General features: G+C 38.5%; 1 protein-coding gene across 9 annotated transcripts in view; it reads right to left on the reverse strand.

The window, feature by feature from the left end:
* The window catches only part of CLNK (cytokine dependent hematopoietic cell linker), a 187,577-nt gene that overhangs the window by 59,053 nt on the left and 104,968 nt on the right, over positions 1-23,556 (reverse strand). For 7 of the 9 annotated variants that reach the window (XM_089911668.1, XM_089911669.1, XM_089911667.1 and 4 more), the window contains 3 exons: positions 13,180-13,321; positions 11,815-11,912; positions 5,866-5,911 (listed from right to left, as the gene is read on the reverse strand). In XM_089911668.1, the coding sequence (XP_089767794.1) occupies positions 5,866-5,911; positions 11,815-11,912; positions 13,180-13,321 (286 nt within the window). The remainder of the gene's footprint in view (positions 1-5,865; positions 5,912-11,814; positions 11,913-13,179; positions 13,322-23,556) is intronic. The other 2 variants (XM_089911671.1, XM_089911670.1) reach the window with 1 other exon arrangement.

Consider the following 23,556-nt stretch of genomic DNA (forward strand, 5'->3'; position numbering starts at 1 on the left):
CCATCAGTCTCTTTGCATGGCCCTGCAATAAACCTTTTTCTGCTCCAAACTCCTATGTTTCAGTTTGTTTGGCCTTCCTGTTCATCGGGCATGTGAACTTGCACTAAGAAATTCATAGCACAGACAGAGACAGAGCCAGAAGCAGCCAGGCTTCTTGACTTGCCTCTTGCAGGCCTCTACCTAATGGGATCGCATGGCTGAGGATCACAGGCTCGTCTCTAGTTGGTCCTATGACAGCCTGCCATGCTTATCTAATACGCTTTTATTAAAATGGGTTAAATTTTAGAGTTACTTTAGTGTTTACTATGCATCCACTATGTGCTCAGCACGGTGCTATGTGGTTACTGTAAGGAAAACAATGTTTAGTAAACTTTGGTCTTTGTGATTGAGGAGCTTATTTTTATAACAGATTTATTGTGTATGCTCCACACCAAAGTAGATAGAGCATGAGATGGTTTCAGCCTACACAGAGAGGCAGGAATACATTCCAGTGTAGGGAGAACGGCAGAGGGTAAAAGAGGGAGGAATGAATTCCAGAAACCATTAGTTCAGTTCAGTATCCCTTTGTCAAGTGTCCATCACGTGTCAATAACCATGCTATAGGATTTGCGTTGGTTATAAACTTTAAAACAGACAGATGTATTACAATGTAGGTGCGTTTCCTCCCTTTTAGAGATAAGGAAACAAACTTAGAGAGGTTATGTTCCTTGTAGATTTCACATTTGGAAAGCGGTAATGCTGGGATTTGAACGCAGGTCTCCTTGTCCCCAAATCTAACATTCATGCAACCATATTTTAACTGCTGCTACATCTCAAACATAATTAACTTCCCCTGAGGTCATTGTCTCACACCTCAGCCCAATGTCCGTTGCTGTGTGAATCCTTCCTAGGACTCACAGTTCTTCTGCAGGGGCCGAATTAAGTATGTATGTACTTTTTTGAGTTCCAACAACACTTCGTATACACCCGACCAGACTGTGGACTCCTCGTGGTCTAAGGTCTTCTGTGACTCAGTGCCCTGGCACCAAGTGATTTTGAATAGAAGTGGCATTCTCCCCTGGCAGTTATCACACGATGTTGTAACTGCCTTGTTTTCAATTCTTCTAATTGTGGCTACTTTATATTTCACTATTGAAGAGTGTATTTGCTACTCAAACGTTTTTTCTTTTCTCTGTGTGTTGGTGAGACAAAATACTGTCCTGTAGTTCCATTAATGAGTGATTTTACAACATTTATAACATTGGCTTTGAACTGAATATTGTATCAATGCCTCTCTCACTTTTCTTTTTTCTTTCTTTCTTTCTTTTTTGCTCCCAAATAAGGGTATATGACCTCTATCACTTTTGAGCCACTGGCTGTGTCTGAAATAAATTTAAATCTAAAATAGTAGGAGAATAATCTTAAATTTATTTCTTATCATTTCTAGGCCTGGGGCCTAAAGCTTGTCATTCGTTAAGGAAATAATCTATAGGATGGCAAATTCCACCATTCTTTGTGATGTTTTGTGTTGCCGTGTTCTGCCACTAGAGGACAGTATCATCCCTCAATTCATGTCTTTTGCACTAAAAATTGCATAGTTTGGATGAGTGGGAAATCAGGGAACAGGGAGAGTTTGCAGAAAACATTTTAGATACTAGCAAATATAGTAAAACCATGGAAACATTGCCATAGTTGACAAAACTTGAGTTCTGGTCCAGGCTTGGACCGCTTGCTCTGTGACCTTGAGTGAGCCCCTTCTCTTGCCAGGCTTCTTGGCATAAAATGAGGGGGTAAAACCAGACTAACTCTAAACTCTTTGACATCTAAATTCGAATAAAATCAAACTAGTAGAAAGGTCTTTTGATGGCATTATGTAGAATTCTATCTTGCTTCTTTTCAACCAAGCTCATGTTTCTGGATATCCATGTTTAGCCATCTATGCATAATTCCTTCTTATTCTCATGGATAGTTTATTGTATTTCATTATAAATTCATTCTTGTATATGATATGCTTTTTACCTCAAAGGAAACTGGTTTAGAGTTTGTGCTTGGTTCACATGGAAGGCAAAGAGAAACTCATTTTAGGCTCACTTATTCTCAGCATTAAGAAGCTAAGCCACACCATTTTTGAATATTACAGCTATCTTCACCTGAAAAGAGACAATTTCTTCTGCAACTGTGGTTAATGCTAATTAATGGTTCATCATAAACAACTTACACTATATACATACTTTGCCTCCAAATAAACTTTTACCCATTTTTAGGAATGAAAAAAAAAAGAAAAATACCAAGTTTCAGGGAAGATAAGTTCTTGAAATCTGACAGTTTCCAGATAATGTCAGAATATGATTGCAAGAAAAATAATATGAAATGTACATTAACATAAATCTACAACTGCTCAACTTGATGAAAAATACCACCATAAAATTCTGCCATTACTGAACCACGCAATATGTTTTTCTCTATGACATTTTGTGAGAATGAATAAATTATCTGAGAATGCGTTTGCATCAAAAATACAGAATTTTATAATAAACACATAAATCATTCAAGCATTTTCCAGCAAGATGACTGATCCAAAAAATGGGGGTATTCATATTACTTTTCCCCTTTCCATCTCCTTTCTCTGTACAGTACCTTAGAGCTCTTGGTGGTAATACAAAACCATCAATTATGGAAGTGCAGGAAAAGAAGACATAAAGAAATAGCTCTTATTGAAGAAATTTTCCATGCAGCCTACAAGCTCAACTCCTGTGAGTCTTGCTTTCACTGAGGTCATCTCTGCAGTTATGATTTCAGTTTACATTGGGGTCTACTTTAAAAAAAGTCATATTTTATAGCCATGCTACTTGGATATCAGCCAACAACCCTTACAAAATTGACAGCACTAACTTAGCTCTGAAAGATGTGTCTTTCTTGCACTCCTGGAGGAATTTCTTTGCTCTTTTTTAATTTGGGGTAATTAATTTCACATAAAAAAAGCCTGATCGCCTTTTTGCTTAGGTTACCGGGAAGCTTAGAGAAAAACTAGCAGTCTAATTGTAATAGAATGTAGTGATGTGTGCCCGAGCATCCTGAATTTTATCTTTGCCTTAGTCTTACAGTCTATCTAGATACTTCCTACAATTTAAAAAATTTTTCTTCCATTTTACCATGCAAGTTTTTGTTGACGGCTCCAAATATTTGTAAGCTGAGGCAAAGTGTAGATGAATATATGGATGAATAGTTGTGATTTATAATAAGAAATATATATTTGGTCTTTGTCCCTGTGTCTGGCACAGAGCTCCTAAATCCCTTGGAATTTCATAGTGATGAGAGCTATCAAGGTGTCTTTTGTTATGTTAAGGAGGTGACTTACTTTTGGACTCCATCTAATGATGGGGACTGTTTGTCAGTGGTGCCTAGCCGAAGACCATGGGATCAAAGGGTTAGAAGAACTTACAGTCCCCTACGTCTACCCTCCCCTTCCCCCACCACCTGCCCCAGGGAGAGGAGAGTGGCTTGAGATTGAGTTCAGTCCACAATGGCTAATGATTTAATCAACCATGCCTGTGTAATGAAGCCTCTATAAAACCCCAAAAGTTTGGAGTTTGAGAGATTCAGGAAGCATGGAAGATCCCTGCCCTTTCCTCATACCTCCCCTTATATGTCTCTTCCATCTGACTGTTCCCGAGTTATATCCTTTTACAATAAACTGGTAATTTAATAAGTAAAATGTTTCTCTGAGTTCTGTGAGCCACTCTAACAAATTAATCGAACCCAAGGAGGGAGTGGTTGGAACCTCCCATCTATAGAAACACAGGTGACAATCTGGGCTTGTGACTGGCATCTGAAGTGGTGGTGAGGTATGGTCTGGTAGCACTGAGCCCTTAACTTGTAGAATTTGGTGCTGTCTCTGGGTGGATAGTGTGAGAATTGGGTTGAATTGTAGGATACCCAGCTGGTATCCAGAGAATTGCTTGATGGTGCGTGGGTGGAAACTGCCCCCCTGCATATGTTGGAATTGGAACCATCCTGATAGTGACACAGACATATTAATATATGTAGAATAGTGGTCAAAGAAGATTCTGCAATCAAAGAAATGAAGGTGCATGTCTATAGTGAACTATTAAAAAAAGAGGGGAATTGTGAAATCCATTTCTTGTCTGCGTTCTCCCCAGGAGTCATTTCTCAATCAATTGCCTATAAAGCTTCTATTAGGACCTAAGACATTTATATAACAAATGATTATGATCTGCTCTGGGATGCCTCTGTGCTCTGCTCCTTTTCTCTGTCAAGAGGCATGAAAAAACTTCCTCTACATAATTCACGTGGTCTTCTAAGGACTAAAATACATCAGTTAATGGAGAAAAGCTCTGAATCAAGTGTTGTGTGCATGGAAGGCATTTCCGTGTTTAAGGACTAAAGAGGCACTGATAGGAAATCTCCCCTATTTTGAGGGGTTTAGGAGTGGTCTAGAGGGAAGATAGACAGGGATCTGTCAGGCTGTGAAGGATGGAGAGGAGAGATGGAATAGGGAACAGCTCTTGTTTCCTGCCTCTGCTAATTCAATTGAATTGATGAGTCAGAAAAGCCCTGCCCACTTCCCATTTCAAGAGGAGGAAAGTAAGACTCGGAAAGGTTAGGTGCCTTACTTAAGGTAACGCAGCCAGGGAGTAGTAGAGCCTGGGCTTGGGCTCCTCTCATTGCTCCTTCCACCTTGCCTCCCTTTGTGCATATCTTCCTTTTGTGCCTCCAGGTCCACTGTTCACCTTGTCCGCCCTGCTCCACACCACTCTCCATCCTGGGAGACCAACCAGCACATGCAGGCTACCTTGCCCTGTGGTTTCAGGTTGGGTTCAGCCATTAGGAAGTCCGAACAGGAGATCAGAGGAAGTTTGGAGAGGGAGGTTGGGGCATGTATTCCCTTGAGTCCTACCCTGGGACGTCCATATGGGCTGGTGGTGTTCCTCAACCAATGGTCACTGCTCCTCTCAAGGTGGTGAGCTCCTTCTGGTTTTCTGTAGCTGTCCCCTCATCCTTTTGGGCTTAGGGGTGGTGACAGCACCACTGCTGTTGGCCCCAGTTTCTGCATCACCCCTCATTCTCCTCCTACACCTCACACACCTTAGTCAATAGTTCCTTTGTAAATAAACCTCCTTAAATTATCCTAATTTGGGTGTGTGCCATCTGTTTCCTCTTAGGACCCTAACTATTACACTTTCCCATTAAAGAAAATGTGATGTTAATAATATGTTATAGAATATAGCATCAGACACATAAAAGATGATTTCGATGTTTCAGTTACTGGGAAATGTAAATCATGGGATTGTCATCTTTTCTAACTGAACATTGTAAGAGAATATGGGGACATTGGGGGAAATGATGAGAGAAGCTATAATGTATAGGATCCAATTAAATTTCTTTGGCTGTCCTCCATTTGTGCTTCTAGCACTACTGAAATTGATTATTTCCTTTCAGGTTCTTACCTGTATCTTTATCTCCAAATTGAGTTGCTTTGCCTGAAGCTTTAAAATCTATTTTCATGTTAATTAATCAGCATTTTAAAATTAGATTTCTATCTTGCAATTTTACAGAGGGGTATGCTTAGAGAAATAACTTAGTTATGTATCTGATGCAACCCATATGTTTCAAAACAATCTCTTTCTCAAATTGCACAACATGGAATATGACTTTTCACGATCAATTTCTTCATTAATAATGTAAGGTGATAAAAAGGCATAAGACGTGAGAGACTCTTTCCAAAATTAGTTATTTCATGAAGGTTAAGTCAATAGATAACCTTGTTGAAGAAATCTGTGACCACAGACAAAAATGTAAGAGGATCTTGGAAGCAAAGGAAGATGCAAATATACTTATATTTCAAACTTTGTGATTTGACTTTACCTTTAACATGTTGGCTTCTGATATCCCTGGAAATGGGTTGTTCCACCTGTAGAAGACAACGTGGCACCATTATTTCTTAAACTGTGACTATATCATCTCATGACCTGCCACTCAGTATATAACTGTAATCTGATGATTCCCAAGGATAAAGGCATAAGTCCCTGGACTCATCATTCTTATAGATCACCCTATGAGTGTGGGAGGCAATCAGTCAATACGTGTAAATACGTGTAAATACATGTACCGCTGTGCCAGCAATGAGGGTAGTGGCCTCAGGTGGTAATTTGGCATAAAAATACTTGGTTTGAGATCCAATCCAATCTTATTCCTGTGAAACTTTGGAAAACCATTTACCATATTATGAGGCTTAGATTTTTCATCTTTTTAATAGGGAAAATATTTAGTCAATCATGTCATTGAATTATTGTGAAGATCAACATACATGATCAAGTCCATGAAAGCGATGGAGCAGGCAGATCAGAGTGTGGCCTCGTGTGGATGCCCGTGCTGGGATTTCACCTCCATCATGTGCTGGCTATGAGAACCTGGCCAGTCATTTAACCTTCTAAGCCTCAGTTTTCTCATCTGTGAAGTGGAGGTAACAAAAGAACTGATACCTCACAAGGGTGGCAGGACTACATGAGACAGACAATGTGCCTAGAACGGGAAGTGACACACATGAAGCTGAATAATTGTTAGCTGTCATTATTAGTAGTATTAAAAGTGTTGCTGAACTATTAAGGGATGGCTGTACAATTATTAGGCATGAGAGTGAAGAAGACGACAGAGACATCCTAATGATGCCCAATGCCTTTGAAAGCTTTTAAGCCTAGATCAGTATTGGGGTCTACGATGGTTAGTTTTATGTGTCAAATTGACAGGGTCACAGGGTATCCATGTATTTGATTAAACATTATTTCTGTGTGTCTGTGAAAGTGATTCCAGACGAGATTAGAATTTGGATCAGTAGACTGAGTAAGGCATATTGTCCTCCCCAATGCCGGTGGGCATCATTCAGTCCATTGAGGGCCTGAATAGAATAAAAAGGCAGGGGAAAGGAGAATTTGATCTCTCTGCCTGACTGTTGATGAGGGACGAAGGTCTTCTCCTGCCCTCGATGACTGAGATTTACATCATTGGTTCCCTTGGTGCTCAGGCCTTTGGACTCAGGCTGGAACTTATGCCACTGACTTTCCTGGGTCTCCAGCTTTCCAATGGCAGATTGTGGGACTGAGCCTCCATAATCACTAATTTATTTATATGTATGTGTATATGTCTATGGCTATATATGTCTATATGTTTCTGTCTTTCTATCGTATCTATCCTATCATCTATCTATCACCTATCTGTCTATCTATCTATCTATCTATCATCTACCACCTATGTTTCTAGAGAACCCTGACTAATAGAGAGTCTCAGTGTTACACTTTATTGGTGCCAAGTTGAGTTGGCCAAGGTGAATGGGGAGGAAGGGTCACTGAACGCCCTGTTACTTCATGTCTTAATGTTCAACGTCCACCTCTTCCTCTGTGGAACATTGAAACACCTTATTTATGCTTGGAAAGTGGTGGCTCTTCTGCTGGCCAAGTTAGTCAAGGCTTGAGCGTGGTTTGGGTTTGCTGTTGTTATGGCTTCCTTCGTCACACCATCAGCTTCCAATTCCGCCAGGGTATGGAGGCTGGTGTGCTGGGTTTTTATTTTATTTTTTTATAGTAGCTTTTTTTTTTTTTACATCTTTATTGGAGTTTTGCAAAGTTCTTGTTGCATCCTCAGCTTTCAGCCTTCCCTGTGCACCTGCCCTGCAGAGCGGGTCTCTCCCAATGCCCTTGCCCACCTGCCATTGCTAGCCCAGAGCAGGAGAGGTTCTCCATTGTCTCTGTCTCAGCTGGGCCGTGCGTGATTAGGGTATTAGGGATGGGGCTCCCTTAGTGTTTCTGTTCTTTTCCCCTTTGGTGGCCAATGTCCATTTTCCCTTTTGAACATTTGGATCCATTTGGATCTTTCGCATGAGAGAGTTTCTTTGCATTGCATCTTCCCCAGGGGGAGGTACCCTCTGATGATATTAGCATAGGATCCTGGGCCTAGAAATATTTCCTGCCCCTCCCCCAGCGCTACTCCCATTTTTCTATCAAATAACTATTTACTAGTATCTACTTTATACCTGTATCAATGCTGGATTATGAGGGAACAAAGAGGAATAAGAACTTGGATGGTGAAGGAAGGCTCAGACATGCACGCAGTTCTGAGTTTACAACATATTATAACACAGGCTTAATTATAACAGAAGTTTTTCAGCCTTAGCATCATTGAGAGTTGGGGTCGGATGATTCTCTGCTGTGAGGGCTGCCCTGTGCTTTTGCATTATACTGAGCGGCATCCCTGCCCTCCACCCAGTACGTGTCAGTAGCACTCCCCAAGTCTTGACAACCGAAAGTGTCTCCAGGCATTGTAAATGACCACTAGGGGTCAAAATGGCCTCAGATCAGAACTACTGACTACACTGCAAAATGTTACTGATGTCAAAGGCTGCTTTGCATTGCTTCCTCCAGAAGGCTTCTTAAAAGCCTCTGGCTGGACTAAGTGATGCAGCTCCCTGCTCTTTGCATCCTGTGTCACTTCTGTCTTAACGCTTTGTATTACATCAAAACTGCCTGTTTGGGCCAATGCCTCCTCCATTAGACTGTGGGCATTGGCTAATTTTTTTTTATCCCCATTGTTGAGCATAGTGCTTTGTACACAGCAAGCGCTCAATAAATGAAAAGTTGGACAGTGGTCTAGGGGTTTAAGACAGTTGTAACCAGTCTAAGGAGTCATCGTAAGAACTGGGCCCTGTAAGGATTGTTGAAGATCCATTTCACGGAGAGTTTAATCTCAACATAAATGTGCAAAATGAATTAGAATTAACTCCTGAGAATGAGGTTATAATAAAAAAAATCTGCTTACCATAAAAACTTGATTATTCAAACATTGATTATAAAAGCAAAATTCCTTTTTTATCTGAATCGAGGCCAAGTCCTTATATAATTAATTTATAAGACAACTTCCCTCCTGGCCAAAATTGTGCTCAATCTCCCATATCCTTTTTCTCACAAGATTTCACTTGACTTAATATGTTGAGATTATAGTTCCACTTGCAAAGTGACCTAACTAAAAGAAGAAATTCATAACAGAAAGCTACAAAGATAATATGAAAGGATATAAAGTAATACAAATGGAGACAAATTCTGGCATAGTTGTTTTAAAAAAATTAAATAAGAATTATTATTTTTTTAAAAAACATTCTTCTCATGAAGGTTTACTTACATGGAAAGGGGGATTATCAGTGATTTTTAAGGAAAGAAAAACTTAACTTTTTAGGTCAGAATTTTCTATTCTTTATAACCAGATAAGAACTTGTGTCTTTAGCCTCTGGCCCAATGACTCTAAAATTCCTCTTGTTCCCTGAATATGCTTCATGCTTTAGTGATGAGAGCCCTGAAGTGTCCTCCTCCCTGTCAAACAGCCCTCTGTGGGGCTGCCCCAGTTTCACATCTTGGGAATAGTAGCAAATATTCACGTGACAACTTTGAGGAACAGACTGGAATAAGGGTTCCATGTGAATAGAAATCAAACTGGGAAAGAAGACTGTGTCTCTTTTCCTATTAATATTTCAGGCTATTCGTATTTCAAGGTTCAGATCAAATGACTGAGAGTTTGTTTGTTCATTTCTATCCAATTAACCCACATCTGTTGAAAACTTCTTACATAAAGGCACTGTGCTGGGTACTGGGGCTAAAATGGTCCCTGTCCTCATGGAGGTGTCATTTAGTAATGGATTGCTTTGTGCCAGGCACTGTGTTTTGTATGTATTATGATAAAGCTATGAGTTTTTATAGCTGAGACAGTAAAGGCTCAGAGAAGGTAAGTATTGGAGCCATTAAAATAGGGATTATAACGTTTGTCTTGCAAGGTCATTTTAAGGATTAAATGTCATTCATTCATTCATTCATTCATTGCTATCTATCCTCCGAAAGACCTTCCATGAGTGCCCTGCTTTCATTATTTTTTCAAAGCACTCATCACTTGACATATTGTCTTTGTATCTATTATTTATCTATTTATTTATCACAGGCCTCCTCCCACTAGATGTAAGTTTCATGAGAGCAGGGCCTTGGTGGTTTACCGATGCCTATAATTTTGTCTGGTCCATGGCAGGCACCCAACACATATGTCTTGAGTGAATTTGTTGAGTGAATGATTCAAGTGTTTAGCTTGGTGTCTGTGTAAAGAGGAAGTGTTCAGTATTTTATCCCTCATCTTGCTCTCCCAATCTCTATTGGCTGTGTTCTGTGTAAATGATATTATTTGGTAAAATTTGTAGTATCCTTTTCTTGTCAATATTTAACAGAAACCCTCAAGTTAAGTAGGTAAACTATTTGAACAGATAATGCACAAGGAAGATGTGTTATAAATATTCAAAAGCATGTTCAGACTCACTAATAAATGTGCTACAGATTTAAAAAAAGAACAGTGAAATCTCTTTTTTGTTTTTTTAAATTATGATTAAAAATGTAATATCCAGTTTTGGTGAGAATTCTATGAGGTGGAAATTCCAACATAGGGCTTCCGGGAGGGTAAATTGAAATGATTTTTCAGGAAGAAATTTAACAATATGTACTAAAACCATTTAAAATGTTTTCACTCAGTGGTTAAGTAAAATAATTAAAAATCTTATAATGGAGAGTGATGTATCTGTAAAGATTATGCTTATTAATGCTTGTTTTGTCACATGAGAGATTGTTTTATGACCGAAAGTTAATGTGAAAAGGAAAGAAAGCTGGTGTATGCTATGTAATAAGGACTCCCTTGCACAAAACATATCAGCATAGAAAACATTGACATGAAATACACCCAAAATGTTATGACTAATAGCCCTGCAACCCCAGGGGTGATTAATTTGTATTTTATGCATTTATGCATTAAGAAAATTAAACATTAGCAAAAGTGTTATTACAAATAAAATTCTATATGTGTTTAGAGCATTTACATTTACAAGATATTTTCCTAAGATTATCTTTTGTGGTCTCAACTGCTTTTTGAAGTAAGCATGGCAGAGATTTTTATTCTTATTTTTTAGCTGGGTTTACAAAGAGGCTCAGAGAGGTTGTTTGACTTACTGTCGTCCCTCGGTATCTGTAGGGGATTGGTTTCAGGAATCCCCATGAATATAAAAATCTGTGGATGCTCAAGTCCTTTATATGAAATAGCATAGTATTTGGAAATAACCTACACACATACTCCTGTATACAGCTGACCCACGAGTAACACGAGTTTGAACTGTGTGGGTCCACTTACACTTGGATTTTTTTCACTAAGTACATACTATGGTACTACTCAATCCTTGGTTGGTTGGATCATCTCCAGATTACTTATAATACCGAATACAATGTAAATGCTATGTAAATAGTTGTAAATACAATGTATATACTACGTAAATACTTGCTGGCGTGTGGCAAATTCAAGTTTTCCTTTTTGGAACTTTGTGGAATTTTTGTTTTTTTAAATCCTTGGTTGAATCTGCAGATGGGGAACTGGCAGATATGGAAGGCTGACTACTTATTACCACATAATTAGCAGTTGGAATCTTTGGGCCTAAAATCTGGGCAAAATGATGTTATTATCAAAAAGCTTTGAGTTTAAATTCTGCTTCCAGAGAACAGGATGAGCATTAGATGAGGTGCAGGTGAAAGTCTGATGCCTGGCTCACAGAAAATCTTCAACAAATATTCTTCTCCCTTCTAGGCTTACTCTACAGGACCATGATCCCACCAGTCTAATCCCCCTGCACCTCACTGAGCTTGGCCTGCTCATCACCTAACAAGATGCCTTGGGAATGAGAGATGGGGAAGCTCTTGGCTGCTAGGATGTGCTCTCCATATGTTTGGTTCATACGGTCAAGCCTTTACTCACTTCTTCCAGCCTCATCTGGGTTTGCCTGTCTGTGGGGATAGAGGTCTTGGCATCTAAGGAAAGGGGTGTGTCCATCACACCCTTGAAATAACGTGTATCTGTGAGAAGAGAAAAAATTTAAGGTCATACTTTACATGGCTCAGCATATTATAATTTATAAACTATTTGCCTATCTACAAACTCATTGAATCATCACAATATAGGTATAAGGCAAGTAATTCTACTTCCACTTAACGGATGAAGAAACTGAGGTTCAAAGAGGAGAAGTCACTCCTCTTGGTCCATACACGTAAATGTCAAAGTCTGGACCTGAACATTCTTCATTCTCTTATCCACTTGGAGAATTCTACTCATCTGTCAAGGCTTGGGCTGTGTCATGCCCTTCGAAAATCTTCCTAGACACCTGCACACCACCCTTGGCTCTCTTTTCCATGTCATATACTTAACATATGCTTAATTATACACTTAACATAATTATATACATTATCTACTTAACTTATTCTATCATGCTTATCTGTTTATCTGTCTTTCTGCCATTAGATTGTGACCTTCCTGAGAACATGGATTATGCTTTGTTTATCTTTATGTCACTTGATCAATCTTAATGTGATAACTGGCACACAGTAGATACTCAGTAAATGCTCGCTGAGTAAATGAAGAAAGGAATATCATTATTATTTACAGGGTGATTCTCCCCAGTAGAGTCATTTCAGTAGATCAGGCTGTCAGAAATCACAAATGCTTTCTCTTTTCCCTTACAGCAGTGTGCTTTACCTAAGGTTCAGAGAACTTGCTGGAGCTGCCCAAAGCACCCCAGTTAGAAAGAGGCAAAGGTGGGTTTGTAATAAGCTCTTCTTTCTCTTAAAAAGCTTGGCTTTGCTGCCATGCCCTAGTTCCACTCATATGCTGGTTACTGGCAAAACATATCAGCCATATTAAAAAGTCTTCCCTTTTACTGTAATCTCCTCTATGCAAACTTTGTCTTAACAGGGATGTTGCCCACATTCCTGCTGGTCAATGTTCTGTCACGCTCATCAGTTGTTTCTAGGACTTAAGATGAGCATCATGATAATAATAACCAATAGTCACAGAGCTCTGACTCTGTGTTAAGTCCTCTGGTGAGAACTCAGCATGCATCATACATGTGATCTTCAAAAAAAACTCTGGGGGTAAGTTCTCTTATTATGAACCCTGTTTTCTGATAGAGAAAATGATTTTTAGATGCTTGCTCAAGGTCACACAGCTAATAAGACATAGAGGCATGATTTTAAACTAGAGCTGTTTAATTCAGAACCTGCAGCTTTAGTTGCTATGCATTACTGCAGCACGGACATGCATTTTCAGATTTCAGCCCCCAAATGTTACCCGCATATTCAGATTCCTTTATAGGCCTGGTTGGTAAAATTTTCACTGATTGCCATGCTTCTACCATGTGAAGCTCAAGGTCTTCATAGTCCTCATCTGTGTGGCCTTTTGCTTCGTCGAGGACTGCTGCTAATTTCCTTCCCTAAGGAGGGAACGTTTGAGTGAGTCAAGGAAAGGTACAATAATGACAAAGATTATAGACTACCATGCTAGCTAGGGGCGTAATACGGATTCTCTTAGCTTGGAGTTAAAGATTTGAGAGTCTGGGATCTGAGGCAGTTAAATTCTTGTAGTAGGCAGAATTCTAATGCTATCCCTAGAATGACATCAGCGTTATGATGGTGTGAGACACTCCCTTTGTCTCTCCCCTTCAATCTACAACTAGTAAAACATCCATAACTCAACAAAGGTTCCTCTGCCCAAGACACCAGGACTCCAGAGAGATCCACATGTTTGTACATCTGAAGGTAGGTAGATCGGAATGCATAGAGAGGGTAGAATCAGGGGAACAGTAGAGGTGGTGCCCATAATCCTGACCCCCAGAAAACCTGGTGGCAGCAGCAGAGGTGGTACACGACTCTTATTTCCTGGCTACAGTGGTGCCCATGGCCACAAGGAACTGGGCAGCAGCAGCAGCAGCAGCAGGACCTGCAAACGCCAGGTGTGCGTGTGATTCTGGCACCCCCTGTCCATGGCTCCCCATCCCTTGCTACAGTAGCATTGCTGATAACTCAAGCAACACTGGACATGAAGATGCCAGTAGCAGCAGTGACATTGACATCAGCAAGGCACCAGTGATCCCAGAGGCATAAGCTGCAATGACAAGGGCACCAGTGAAATTTCTGGTAGAGGCAGTGGAGGGTGGAAACTGCTGATTCTCAAATAGGCAGCTCAGATAAGAAAAAACAAAAACGTGGTATAGCAGCACCTACCGAAAAACAAAAGAAAGGTCTCTAATTACCAATCTGTGGAACTGTTAGAATCAAAGTAAACAAAGCTTTACCTAAACAAGAGAGATGTTTACTACTTCAAATGCACTGGTAGAGGAACAACTCATCAAGCACCATGAAAAACCGTGGTAACACAGTATCACAAAATCAATATGACAATTATCCAGAAACCAAATTTAAGTCACAGGAGACTGTGATCTAACTGGTAGAGTTAAAAATAGCTGTCACGAGGAAACTCAACAAGCCATAAGAAAACTCAGAAAGCAATTCAATGAGCTCAGGAATAAAACCAATGACAGAAGGAATACTTTACCAAAGAGACTAAAACTGTAAAAAATAATCAAACAGAAATTCTGGAGCTTGAGAACTCAATAAATGAGCTGAAGAATACATTAGAAAGCACTGGGAATAGAGCAGATAATGTGGAAGAGAGAATCAGTGAGCTCAAAGATAGAAATTTAAAAATGATTCAGGTAGAAGAGGAGAGAGAACTAAGATTTTTTTAAAAAAATGAACAAATTCTATAAGAATTATCTGATTGCATTAGAAAAAAGCACCATAAGATAGCGGGTATACCAGAAAAGGAAGAGAGGGAGAAGGGAGTAGAGAGCTTATTTAAAAAAATAATAGCTGAGAACTTCCCAAACCCGAGGAGGGAACTGGATATACAAGTCCACGAAGCTAATAGAACACCTAATTATCTTAATGCAAAAAGACCTTCTCCAAGACACATTATATTAAAACTGTCAAAAGTCAATGATAAAGAAAGAGTATTAAAGGCAGTCAGGGAAAAAAAAGACAGTAACCTACAAAGGTACTCCCATTAGGCTATCTGCAGACTTCTCAGCAGAAACTCTGTAGGCCATGAGAGAAAGGAATGACATACTCAAAATACTGAAAGATAAAAACTGTGAGCCAAGAATACTCTATCCAGCAAAGTTATCTTTCAGATATAAAGGAGAAATAAAGGCTTTCCTAGACAAATAAAACCTGAGGGAGTTCATGACCACTAGACCTTCCTTACAAGAAATGTTGAAAGGAGCTCTTCTACTTGAAACAAAAAGGTAAAAGTATACAAAACTTTGAGTAATGTGATAAATAGAGAGAATCAGAAAATTGCAACTCTATATCAGAATAGGTTGTTAAACACTTAATTATAGCATAAAGGTTAAAGGAAAAAACATTAAAAATAACTATAGCTACTTAAATTTGGTAATGAACTCACAACATAAAAAGGGAAGTTTTTGTGGCAACAAAAATATGAGGGGGAGAAGAAAAGGATACAACCTGTATAGACAAATGAACATAAGACTAAACAACATGCTACTGAACAAATATTGGGTTAATGGAAAAATTCAAAGGAGAAATAAAAAAAAAACACATGAGGACAAATAAAAATAAAAATATGACATACCAAAACCTATGTATGCAGCCAAGCAGTACTAAGAGGGAAGGTAGCAATACAGGCCTACCTCAAGAAATAAGAAAAATCTTGAATAAATAATATAACCTTATACATAAAATAGCTAGAAAAAGAAGAGAAAACAAAGCCCAAAGTCAGTAGAAGGAAGAAAATACTAAAAATTAGAGCAGAAGTAAATGAAATAGAGAAAAAAAGACAACAGAAAAAGATGAATGAAACTAAGACCTGCTTCTTTGAAAAGATAAATGAAATGGGTAAACCTTTAGCTAGATATACTAAGAAAAAATGAGAAGGCTTAAATAAATAAAATCTGAAACAAAAGAAAAGTTACAACAAATACCACAGAAATACAAAAGATTATAAGAGGGGGCTTCCCTGGTGGTGCAGTGGTTGAGAGTCCACCTGCCAATGCAGGGGACACAGGTTCGTGCCCTGGTCCGGGAAGATCCCACATGTCGCAGAGCGGCTGGGCCCGTGAGCCATGGCCGCTGAGCCTGCGCGTCCGGAGCCTGTGCTCCTCAACGGGAGAAGCCACAACAGTGAGAGGCCCGCGTACCGCAAAAAAAAAAAAAAAAAATAAAGGTTATAAGAGACTACTGTGAATAGCTATATGCCAACAAATTGGATAACCAAAATGAAATGGATATAAATTCTTAGAATTATACAACCTTCCAAGATTGAATCATGAAGAACCAGATTTTCTGAATAGACTGATCCCTAGTAAGCAGATTGAAGCAGTAGTCAAAAACATTTCAAAAATAAAAGTCCAGGAGACATTCAAGATGGAGGAAGAGTAAGATGTGGGGATCAGCTTCCTCCCCACAAATGCATCAGAAATACATCTATACATGGAAAAACTCCTACAGAAAACCTACTGAACACTGGCAGAAGACCTCAGACTTCCCAAAAAAAATATATATTTTTTCCTTTTCCTCTTTTTGTGAGTGTGTATGCTTCTTTGTGTGATTTTGTCTGTATAGCTTTGCTTTTGCCATTTGTCCTAGGGTTCTGTCTGTCCTTTTTTTTTTTTTAGTATAGTTTTTAGCACTTGTTACCATTGATAGATATATTTTTTCGTTTGGTTGCACTTTCTTTCTTTTTTTTATTACTTTTAAATTTAAAAAATTTTTAATAATTTAAAAAATTCTTTATTTTAATAACTTTATTGTATTTTATTATATTTTCTTTCTTTCTTTCTTCCTTTCTTTCTTTCTTTCCCTTCCTTCCTTCCTTCCTTCCTTCCTTCCTTCCTTCCTTCCTTTCCCTTCCTTCCTTCCTTCCTTCCTTCCTTCCTTCCTTCCTTCCTTCCTTCCTTTCTTTCTTTCTTTCTTTCTTTCTTTCTTTCTTTCTTTCTTTCTTTCTTTCTTTCTTTCTTTCTTTCTTTCTTTCTTTCTTTCTTTCTTCTTTCTCCCTTTCCTTCTGAGCCATGTGGCTGACAGGGTCTTGATGCTCTGGCCGGGTTTCAGGCCTGAGCCTCTGAGGTGGGAGAGCTGAGTTCAGGACATTGTTCAGGACCAGAGACCTCACGGCTCCATATAATATCAAATGGCAAAAGCGCTCCCAGAGATCTCCATCTCAACGCTAAGACCCAACTCCACTCAAAGAGCAGCAAGTTACAGTGCTGGACAGCCTATGCCAAAAAAAACTAGCAAGACAGGAATGCAACCCCACCCAGTAGTAGAGAGGCTGCCTAAAATCATATTAAGGTCACAGACACCCCAAAACACACCACCAGGTGGGGTCCTACCCACCAGAAAGACAAGATCCAGCCTCATCCACCAGAACACAGGCACCAGTCCCCTCAACCAGGAAGCCTACAAAACCCACTGAACCAATCTCAGCCACTGGGGGCAGACACCAAAAACAACAGGAACTACGAAACTGCAGCCTGTGAAAAGGAGACCCCAAACACAGTAAGTTAAGCAAAATGAGAAGACAGAGAAATACACAGCAGATGAAGGAGCAAGGTAAAAACTCACCAGACCAAACAAATGAAGAGGAAATAGGCAGTCTACCTGACAAAGAGTACAGAGTAATGATAGTAAAGATGATCCAAAATCTTGGAAATAGAATGGAGAAAATACAAGAAACGTTTACCAAGGACCTAGAAGAATTAAAAAGCAAACAAAAAATGATGAACAACACAATAAATGAAATTAAAAATTCTCTAGATGGAATCAATAGCAGAATACCTGAGGCAGAAGAATGGATAAGTGACCTGGAAGATAAAATAGTGGAAATAACTACTGCAGAGCAGAATAAAGAAAAAAGAATGAAAAGAATTGAGGACAGTATCAGAGACCTCTGGGACAACATTAAACACACCAACATTCGAATTATAGGGGTCCCAGAAGAAGAAGAGAAAAAGAAAGGGTCTGAGAAAATATTTGAAGAGATTATAGTTGGAAACTTCCCTAATATGGGAAAGGAAATAGTCGAAAGTCCAGGAAGCACAGGGAGTCCCATACAGGATAAGTCCAAGGAGAAACATGCCAAGACACATATTAATCAAACTATCAAAAATTAAATACAAAGAAAAATATTAAAAGCAGAAAGGGAAAAGCAACAAATAACATATAAGGGAATCCCCATAAGGCTAAGAGCTGATCTTTCAGCAGAAACTCTGCAAGCCAGAAGGGAGTGACAGGACATATTTAGAGTGATGAAAGGGAAAAACGTACAACCAAGATTACTCTACCCAGCAAGGATCTCACTCAGAGTCGATGGAGAAATTAAAACCTTTACAGACAAGCAAAAGTTAAGAGAATTCAGCACCACCAAACCAGCTTTATAACAAATGCTAAAGGAACTTCTCTAGGAAGGAAACACAAGAGAATGAAAAGACCTACAATAACAAAACCAAAACAGTTAAGAAAATGGTAATAGGAACATACATATTGATAACTACCTTAAATGTAAATGGATTAAATGCTCCAACCAAAAGACACAGACTGGCTGAATGGATACAAAAACAAGACCCGTATATATGCTGTCTACAAGAGACACACTTCAGGCCTAGGGACACATACAGACTGAAAGTGAGGGGATGGAAAAAGATATTCCATGCAAATGGAAATCAAAAGAAAGCTGGAGTAGCATTCTCATATCAGACAAAATTGACTTTAAAATAAAGACTATTACAAGGGACAAAGAAGGCCACTACATAATGATCAAGGGATCAATCCAAGAAGACAATATAACAATTGTAAATATTTATGAACCCAACATAGGTGCACCTCAATATGTAAGGCAAATGCTAACAGCCATACAAGGGGAAATCGACAGTAACACAATCATAGTAGGGGACTTTAACACGCCACTTTCACCAATGGACACATCACCCAAAATGAAAATAAATAAGGAAACACAAACTTTAAATGATACATTAAACAAGATGGACTTAATTGATATTTGTAGGACATTCCATACAAAAATAACAGAATACACTTTCTTCTCAGGTGCTCATGGAACATTCTCCAGGATAGATCATATCTTGTGTCACAGATCAAGCCTTGGTAAATTTAAGACAATTGAAATCATATCAAGCATCTTTTCTGACCACAACGCTATGAGAGTAGATATCAATTACAGGAAAAAAATCTGTAGAAAAACTACTAAATAACCAAGAGATCACTGAAGAAATCAAAGAGGAAATAAAAAAATACCTAGAAACAAAAGACAATGAAAACACGATGACCGAAAACCTATGGGATACAGCAAAAGCAGTTCTAAGGGGGAAGTTTATAGCAATACAATCCTACCTTAAGAAGCAAGAAACATCTCAAATGAACAACCTAACCTTACACCAAAAGCAATTAGACAAAGAAGAACAAAAAACCCTCCAAAGTTAGCAGAAGGAAAGACATCATAAAAATCAGATCAGAAATAAATGAAAAAGAAATGAAGGAAACAATAGCAAAGATCAATAAAACTAAAAGCGTTTCTTTGAGAAGATACACATAATTGATAAACCACTAGCCAGACTTATCAAGAAAAAAAGGGGGAAGACACAAATCAATAGATTTAGAAATGAAAAAGGAGATGTAACAACTGACACTGCAGAAATACAAAGGATCATGAGAGATTACAACAAGCAACTATATACCAATAAAATGGACAACCTGGAAGAAATGGACAAATTCTTAGAAAAGCACAACCTTCTGAGGCTGAAGCAGGAAGATATAGAGAATATAAACATATCAATCACAAGCACTGAAATTGAGACTGTGATTAAAAATCTTCTGACAAACAAAAGCCCAGGACCAGATGGCTTCACAGGCAAATTCTGTTAAGCATTTAGAGAAGAGCTAACACTTATCCTTCTCAAACTCTTCCAAAATATAGCAGAGGGAGGAACAGTATCAAACTCATTCTATGAGGCCACCATCACCCTGATACCAAAACCAGACAAAGATGTCACAAAGAAAGAGAACTACAGGCCAATATCACTGATGAACATAGATACAAAAATCCTTAACAGAATACTAGCAAACAGAATCCAGCAACACATTAAAAGGATCATACACCATGATGAAGTGGGGTTTATCCCAGGAACGCAAGGATCCTTCAGTATATGCAAATCAATCAATGCGATATACCATATTAACAAATTGAAGGAGAAAAATCACATGATCATCTCAATAGATGCAGAAAAAGCTTTCAACAAAATTTAACACTGATTTATGATAAAAACTCTCCAGAAAGTAGGCATAGAGGGATGTTACCTCAACATAGTAAAGGCCATATATGACAAACCCACAGCCAACATCATTCTCAATGGTGAAAAACTGAAACCATTTCCTCTAAGATCAGGAACAAGACAAGGTTGTTCACTCTCACCACTATTATTCAACATTCTTTTGGAAGTTTTAGCCACAGCAATCAGAGAAGAAAAAGAAATAAAAGGAATCCAAACTGGAAAAGAAGTAAAGCTGTCACTGTTTGCAGATGACATGATACTATACATAGAGAATCCTAAAGATGCTACCAGAAAACTACTAGAGCTAATCAATGAATTTGGTAAAGTAGCAGGATAAAAATTAATGCACAGAAATCTCTTGCATTCCTATACACTAATGATGAAAAATCTGAAAGAGAAATTAAGGAAACACTCCCATTTACCATTGCAACAAAAAGAATAAAATAGCTAGGAATAAATCTACCTAAGGAGAAGAAAGACCTGTATGCAGAAAACTATAAGACACTGATGAAAGAAATTAAAGACGATACAAACAGATGGAGAGATATACCATATTATTGGATTGGAAGAATCAACATTGTGAAAATGACTATAATACCCAAAGCAATCTACAGATTCAATGCAATCCCTGTCAAACTACCAATGGCAATTTTCACAGAACTAGAACGAAAATTTTCACAATTTGTATGGAAACACAAAGACCTCAAATAGCCAAAGCAATCTTGAGAAAGAAAAACGGAGCTGGAGGAATCAGGCTCCCAGACTTCAAACTATACTACAAAGTTACAGTAATCAAGCCTTAAGGTATTGGCACAAAAACACAAATATAGATCAAAGGAACAGGATAGAAAGCCCAGAGATAAACCCTGACACATATGGTCACCTTATTTCTGATAAAGGAGGCAAGAATATACAATGGAAAAAAGACAGGCTTTTCAATAAGTGGTGTCGGGAAAAGTGGACAGCTACATGTAAAAGAATGAAATTAGAACACCCCCTAACACCATACAGAAAAGTAAACTCAAAATGGATTCAAGACCGAAATGTAAGGCCGGACACTATAAAACTCTTAGAGTAAAACATAGGCAGAACACTCCATTACATAAATCACAGCAAGATCCTTTTTGACCCACCTCCTAGAGAAATAGAAATAAAAACGAAAATAAACAAATGGGACCTAATGAAACTTAAAAGTTTTTGCACAGCAAAGGAAACCATAAAAAGACGAAAAGACAACCCTCAGAATGGGAGAAAATATTCGCAAATGAAGCAACTGACAAAGGATTAATCTCCAAAATTTACAAGCAGCTCGTGCAGCTCAATATCAAAAAAAAACAAACAACCCAATCCAAAAATGGGCAGAAGACCTAAATAGACATTTCTCCAAAGAAGATACACAGATTGCCAGCAAACACGTGAAAGGATGCTCAACATCAGTAATCATTAGAGAAATGCAAGACAAAACTACAGTGAGGTATCACCTCACACCAGTCAGAATGGCATCATGAAAATATGTACAAACAATAAATGCTGGAGAGAGTGTGGAGAAAAGGGAACCCCCTTGCACTGTTGGTGGGAATTTAAATTGATACAACCACTATGGAGAACAGTATGGAGGTTCCTTAAAAAACTAAAAATAGAACTACCATACGACCTAGCAATCCCACTACTGGACATATACCCTGAGAAAACCATACTTGAAAAAGAGTCATGTACCACAATGTTCATTGCAGCTCTATTTACAATAGACAGGATATGGAAGCAACCTATGTGTCCATCAACAGGTGAGTGAATAAAGAAGATATGGCACATATATACAATGGAATATTACTCAGCCATAAAAAGAAATGAAATTGAGTTATTTGCGGTGAGGTGGATGGACATAGAGTCTGTCATACAGAGTGAAGTAAGTCAGAAAGAGAAAACAAATACCGTATGCTAACACATATATATGAAATCTAAAAAAAAGTAAAAGGTTCTGAAGAACCCAGGGGCAGGACAGGAATAAAGATGCAGATGTAGAGAATGGACTTGAGGACATGTGGAGGGGTAAGGGTAAGCTGGGACAAAGTAATAGAGTGGCATTTACATATATACACTACCAAATGTAAAATAGATAGCTAGTGGGAAGCAGCCACATAGCACAGGGAGATCAGCTCAGTGCTTTGTGTCCACCTAGAGGGGTGGGATAGGGAGTTTGGGAGGGAGACGCAAGAGAGAGGAGATATGGGGATATATGTATATGTATAGCTGATTCACTTTGTTACACTGCAGAAACTAACACACCATTGTAAAGCAATTATACTCCAATAAAGATATTAAAGAAAAAACAAGCAAATCGAATACAACAATACATTAGGATCATACACCACGATCAAATGAGATTTATTCCAAGGATGCAAGGATAGCTCAATCTGCAAATCAATCAACACGATACACCACATTAACCAAACGAAGGATAAAAAAATCACATATTGACTTCAATAGATGCATAAAAGTATTTGACAAGTTTCAACATCTGTTTATGATAAAAACTGAATAAAATGAGTATAGGAGGCATATACCTTAACATAATAAAGGCCATGTATGACAAGCCCACAGTTAACATCATACTCAGCCAGAAGTGTCTTAACTGAGATCATGAATGTAAAATTTTTAGCAAAATACCTGAGGGTCAGCACTCACTAAACACTAGTTGTAAATATTATTATGACTGCTATTGTAATAACAACTACTATTTAAAAAAGCTTGAGATAAGAGAAGGCCACCAATCATGGTTTGTTCTCCTCCCTTTAAAGTCTCTCTAACATTTGTTGAGTACTTTATATGTGTTAGGTGCTTTCTGTACTCTATTTCATTGTATAAGCAGAAATACATATGAGGTGATTTTACTATAGTGTAGGAACCTGGAATTAGATAGGCTTGAGTTTAAATTCTAGGTCGGCATTATTCTCATTCTGAAATATATTTAGACAAGTGCTTTAGTAGTCCCAAGCTTCCAGGTGTATGTCTTTTTTTTTTTATCATCACTCTATCAAAGGGAAAGCAGTTTGGTAAAAGTAAAGACTAGTTACAGGATGAGTCTGCTTTCCAGGTAAGCAATAGCATGGGGGGACCTCACCAGGCCCCTATCTGGAGGACATTTTGGGCTCCACTTTGGCTCAAGGAAACTCTGCTCATTCAATGAAAAGGTATAGAATGCAATTTAGTAAATCTGTGTTCTTCATGGGACAGCATAAAGAAGGAGATGGACCCACTGAAGACAACAATTTTGACTTTCAATGTGCTAGCCCTTGATTTTCCCA

The sequence above is a fragment of the Delphinapterus leucas genome, chromosome 5 (genome assembly GCF_059928025.1).
Source record: "Delphinapterus leucas isolate spDelLeu-1000000601 "Yukka" chromosome 5, BTC_Dleu_Yukka2, whole genome shotgun sequence".
Lineage (NCBI taxonomy): Eukaryota > Metazoa > Chordata > Mammalia > Artiodactyla > Monodontidae > Delphinapterus > Delphinapterus leucas.